We start from the raw sequence: 6,000 nt of genomic DNA, 5'->3' as shown, positions 1-6,000 counted from the left end.
CTCTCAGAGTAGTCACAAAGATGCATGAGATAATGCACATGGCAAGAACCACAAGGACTGAAAAGTGACACACACAGAAAAGGAGTTTTTCCTAAGTTTTTCCTTTCTGAGCCGGTCCCATGGCTGCAGTCAGACAGGCCAGGCCTACAGACATCAGGCTGCTAGTTCATAGTCTTTCCTTCTTGTGTGATGTGTTCTCAAAAGCTCAAGATGGATCTACTACTGGAGGAAACGGACCAGATGAAATGACAAAGGACTCGCACTCAGCACTGTTTTTATCGTGGTGACAGCATTCCAAAGCTGTCTGTGTATGTGGCAGCGATTCAGAACTCAATTCAAGAGCAGATCAAAAGAGCCTCCGCACTTTCAAAAAAACATCCAGGGACCCGGCTGAAAAAGGTCCCTCAGGGTCTTGTTTTCAAAAGAGGAAACTGAGGCTCAGAAAGAGTCAGCTTGTGGTTTTCCCTTTCCTCCAGACTGAGGCAGAGGTTAGACCAGACCTCCTTCCCCTACTCCGGTTGTTCACTTTAAAGCCTCAACCATCTCATCTGAAAAATGGCGACAGTAATCCCTACCTTCGAGAAGAGGAATAGGGATTGATCAAGGAAATGCCCGTAAAGCACTTCGTGAAGCCAGCAGTCAGCAAACGGTAACCATTGTCATTAGTCGGCCAAAGTAGGGTCCTCACACGGTTCGGCAGCAGATAGTGGATTTATTCGTGCTTACTTTTAGGCCTCCACCCATGGCAGGAGTGAGTGAGCGAGGCTGTGGATCAGAAAACTGTCAGAGACTTGTTTGTTGTTTTAAAGACATGAAAGAAAGGTGTTTTGTTTTAAAGTTCATATCTTTAAAAAAGAAGAAGAAGTCACGTGGTTATCATCTGTAAGAAGCTGAGGAGATTTACTGAGTCCTATCAGATCGGTGATCCCAAACCAGGGAAGTGTGTGGCCGGGCTGCTAAGACAGTAGCCATAAAGGTGTATGTAGAGAGCCCCCCCCCCCCCGGGTGACTGAGAGATGGACTCGCCAGCTGGATGACTCCAGACCAATTGCTTCTACGCTGCAAACCTCCTTTTCCTCTTCTGAAAAAGGCAGAAAGAGCAGGACCTGTGCCACCAGGTGGTGGAGAGGGCTCAGGGAGACGCTGGGTATAAAGCTCTCTGCCCCTAGCCTAACTTCAACCGTGGAGCCAGAGGACTCTGTCCTAAAAGCTTTTAAGGAACTGACAGTCATTTTAAGGGTTAAAAGATATGCCACGGAATCTAAAGAAATCGTTTAGAAAATCATCTGAATTTTATTTTCTGACAGGTGAAAGGCCACATACAGATGATTCACACGGAAGCTGGGCTCATTAGCCTCCGAAGGCCCTTCCTGAAGTCTTCCGGAAGGCCCGTTGGCTTGCTGGTGGCTGGATTCACAAAGACATGGACTGAAGACCCGGTAGTACAGGCTGAAGAGTCAAAATGGGCCAGCTTGGGGTGGCCAAAGAAAAAGCCATCACTGAGGTCCCAGTGATTTACAGAAGGCAGCTCCTTGGTGTCCTTAGGTGGGAACAGAGCCAGGCGGTAATGTACGCTGGAGTGACCCACTTTCTCCACGGCCAAAGCAGCCACTGGGACCTGAGGAAAGCTGATGGGTGTATGGAAGGTACATTGATTGGTCACCATGAACCCCACCATGGGGGACTTCAGCAAGCTGGTTCTCAGGCCACAGTATCTAGAAGGTTGAATCACAATGCTTATTCCAGGGCCCTATGACCCTCTCTCCCAGCCCAAGGATATGTGTTTCAGAGTAAAGGGCTCTAGCCTCAAAGGGCCACCACTCACTAGCTGTTACCCAGGCAAGTTAGTTCACCTCCCTGGACCTCAATTTACACAATAGAATGTTCATAACCGTAATACCTGCTCCGTGGACTAGCAGTGAGAATCAGTGGTGCATGTCATTTAACACAGTATCATGTGCTACGTGAACAGTTCCTGGACATAGTAAGTGCTCATTAAACATGAGCTATTACTAGCATTATCATTTCCATCTTATCCTCGCTTCTTATTGTGAAGAGCCAGGAACTTTTGTGTTAAACTGAAAGCGAAAACTCACTTCCTACATAGACGGTTACCGTGTCTCTCATCTCTATTAGATTATAATCTCTTTAAAGGGCAGTGGCTGTGTCTTGTTTATTTTTTAAGTTGGATGACTAGAAATGAGGTTGCACTTGAGATACATTGGGAGGTTGAACAGGATCAGAAATAAAAGCATAATGCTGAATTACAGTCTCCTCCCCCAACTACCACCGAAGAGGCCCACTTACAACCCTAAACGTTTTCACCACACTGTCTTATTGTCTTCTTTTCTTGAGAAAATTAACACTGAATGTGAGAATTCACTGTAAGGGAACAATCAGGGGTTGTATAAAGGCTCGACTGCGAAGTCCTTCACCGAATCACTGTTCACGGAAACAGGCTACCAGCCTCCACCCAGGGAGGGCACGGTGAATGCCTGTTGCCAGCCACCCTGGGCACCTGTTGCCAGCCGCCCTGGGCACCTGTTGATGTTGCCCATGGTGACATTAGATAACGTTCATTTGCTGACATGGAAAGCTGTTCAGTGAGAAAGATCAGATTATAGAACAGTATGTACCATTTGATCTCATTTGTCGTATAAGACCTATTGGTATGTACTTATTGCCTAGAAAAAACTTAGGATAGACTCCAGAATGTTTTCAGTAGTCATCTAGCAGTGGAGTTTCTGGCTAATTTTTTCCCTCTTTTTGCTTGTATGAATTTTCCAGAATGAACATGATTTGCCTTTGAAATAAGAAAAAAATGTTATTTTAAAAGATGTCTGAATATGAATTTTATTTTTTAAAAAAGCCCTGGAGTGATGAGCAGCCTGGAAAAGCAAAACTCCTTCTGCCCATTAGGCTCCCAGCCCTGGCTGCCCTTGCTGCGGAGGCTTCCCCAGGAACACCGGGGAGGGAGAAAAGAAACATGGAAAGAAAAGCCTTGCCCTCCAGCGTGACTCCAAGATCCAGTGAGGTCTAATTCTTGTGTTTTCATTCCCATGCTTCTTTGTTGCTCTTGCTTTCCTATTTCTCTGCCACCATTTTTCTCCTTCTTTTAGGACACTGACAGTAAAGAAATAATGCCTCCTCCCAGGGGAAGAGCAGTATTTCATGGGCTCCCTGTATCTCCGAGCCCAGCCACCAAACCTTTAAATAACTGAAATGCACAGGTACTTTGAAGCAATGTCCTCTACGGGCACCTGGTCGCCAGGGCTGAGCTCGGTGCTTTACATTTTCTATTCCATCTTCCAAACAACCCTGCAAGGCAGGTCCCATTGTCCCCATTTTACAGGAAAGACAGTCAAGTAGAGAGGCTGAATAAATCTCCCCAAGGCCCGTGCGCAGTAATTAGTCGCTCGGGCCCAAACGTCATGCTCTTGAAGGCCAATGTTCACACTTTCTCTTCCATTTTGGTTTACTAGATGGCGAAGCCAAAATCTCCATTTTAGTCTAGTGGATGAACTGCATTTTAAGTCTTTCTATGACTTTAAGAATTACATTTTCCTCAAGTGTTGCAAGTCAGGTTTATCATGTTTGGACCACAGACCTCCTGTTGGGAAGTTCATAATCCAATCTGATTTCACTGGTGGTAACAACAGGGTACTTGGTGTGAGATGTATCTATTGTTTCCTCTTTTTTTTCAATTTTAATTTTTATCAGGCTTTATGTACATGTACATACTCTAAAAAGTCAAGTCATGGCTCAAGGCTTGTTACCAAAAAATAAAAAATAAAAAATAAAAAAAAATAGAAGTTCTCTGACTGGTTCTGCTATGGGCTATAGTCTAGGTCAAGAAGTTCTTAGAATGACCTCCACGGCACACCTACTCTTTGTTAGATACTGCGGACACAGCCCCGGATAAGAGAATTCCTGCTCTCACGAGTGTTCAACTTTAGGAGACTGGAGTTGGGTGTGGGAGTGGTCAGCTCTTGTCCACCCTTAGGCAAGAAGGACGCGCTACTTGTGTTCCTTTCTGGTTCCCCCTTCCATGCTTTCCTCTTTCTTTTTTCTCCCTTTCCTCAGCAAACTCTGTGCACTACTCTGTTCCCAGCATGTGCCAGGCCTGGAGGAGAGAGCAGGGAACGAGCCAGACCATGACTTCCTGCCCTCGTGGGGCCTGCTGTGTAGTGAGTGCGATGCCAGGGAAGGCAGAGGGGCTCCGCGAGCTCAGAGCAGGGGGCCTGACTTGTTCTCGATATCAGGGAAGACTTTCTGAGGAAGTGACAGCTAAGTGGGACATGAAGAAAAATGTAGCAACTATTCAAGTGAAGAGTAAGGGCAACAGTCCTCCAGGAGGAGGAGAGGCACATGTGAGGGCCCAGAGGCCAGAGACAGGAGTAGGCACATCCCAGAGATAACACAAGTCCCAGATGGCTAGAACACAGACAGCCAGAGGAGGCTGGGGAGGAGGCAGAAGCCCACCTGGGGAGGATCTTGCAAGGGAGTCCAACCTGGGCCAACAGGAAGCCAATAAATGGTGCGCGCAGGGCAGAGGCAAGATCCAGGTTGCTCAATGAGCACTGTGGCTTTGAACCGAGCAATGGGTTAGACTGAAACAATAATGTCTGCAGGAGAATATCCGGCAACTACCTCGGTCCTGGCAAAGACAAGGGTGGTGTGGGCCAGGATGGTGGCGGAGAGATGGAGAAAACGGAATGGAACAAAAAGAGATTTTGCACAAGGTCTGACGACAAGTCCCATCCAGGGAGACGAAAGGGCCCAGGATGGCTCCCAGCCTTAGGCACGTTCTGGTGATTTCATCTGTGGAAAGAGGAAACGTGGAGAGGCTGGGGGTGAAGGTGAGGAAAAGTGCTGGGCTCTGTTCTGAATACTGTAGGTGGAGCTGAGGTGCCCACAAGATCCCGAGAGGAGGTGCACAGCTGGGATTATAACACCACTCATGTTGACTCTGCCCCGCACTAGGGGCCGCGTCTTCCGTTAAGTACACAGCTAGAGTCTGTCTCCCAGAGGCACGTGGCTATATGGGCCTGACGCTCAGAAAGAGGTTGGGGCTGGAGACGGAAGCTGAGACGCCACATTAAATCTAAAATCGGGGTCTAGGCAGGGAATGTAAAGCATTGACGCTGGACGGGTGTAACACACTCGGGCGTGGTGGGCCCATGGTGAGCCAGAAAGTAAATACCCAGTCTGACCCCACAACGACACAGGCTTTAAAAAAAAATACTGGACAGACTAAATAAAACTCATGGGTGGCTAGCCCAGGTTTGTCTTTCTGGCCCCAGTTTGTGACCTCTGGGAGAGAGGATAATTAAGCCACGGGAGAGGGCGGGGCTGCCTGGAAGAGAAAGTAGAAGGGGCTGAACTCACACAGGAAAAACTGGCTTTGAGTAAGCTCCCGATTGGTGATTTCTTAGGATGCAGCAAGCAACTGATAAAAGTGTCTAATTCTGATGCTACCTGATCACTGTGTGAGGCAAATGCCTACCATCTGTGCTTTCTTATCGCCGACTGGGCAAACTTTAGAACACAGGGATGTCAGGGAAGACCCCTTGTGTTCATCTAGTAGAGGGGCTCTCCGACACTGGTGTGGATCAGAATCTCCTAGGGAACCTGGGAAACATCCAGATCCCCAGCATCCTCCCAGACCCCCGATTCAGTCTGCAAGGAGGGGCCCGGCATCCTGATTCTGACATGCTTCTGGTGATTCTGATGCACACACCTAGCACAGCAGTGGCTTCTCTAGGCCCACCGCTTTGGATAAGGAAACAGCTCAGAGAGATGAAGTAAGCCGCTCACCTGCACACTGCTAGAAAGGAACATGGTCTGCCTACACTCAACTGGTCACTCCAGCTCTTTCAGCTGGGTCCATTAACCCTTCACACCCAGACTAAGTTCCAGCCCAGGGTTGGGGACCGATGGGTCTCTGGTATATTCATGGCTCAGGATCAGACCAGCCACACTCATGTTCCTACCCTGACT

General features: G+C 48.0%; 1 protein-coding gene across 1 annotated transcript in view; it reads right to left on the bottom strand.

Annotated features, from left to right (window-relative positions):
• Nucleotides 1-1,330: 1,330 nt before the first annotated feature.
• Nucleotides 1,331-6,000, bottom strand: part of LOC114196894 (uncharacterized) — a 95,501-nt gene continuing 90,831 nt past the window's right edge. Inside the window, exon 2 of the mRNA XM_028087699.2 lies at nucleotides 1,331-1,715. Within this exon, the coding sequence (XP_027943500.2) occupies nucleotides 1,331-1,715 (385 nt within the window). The remainder of the gene's footprint in view (nucleotides 1,716-6,000) is intronic.

Source organism: Eumetopias jubatus, unplaced genomic scaffold, assembly GCF_037043125.1.
Source record: "Eumetopias jubatus isolate StellerSeaLion01/CBP00866 unplaced genomic scaffold, mEumJub1_p1.0 scaffold_13, whole genome shotgun sequence".
NCBI lineage: Eukaryota > Metazoa > Chordata > Mammalia > Carnivora > Otariidae > Eumetopias > Eumetopias jubatus.
Note: the sequence above shows the minus strand (reverse complement) of the source record. Positions and strands in the feature narration are given on the sequence as shown.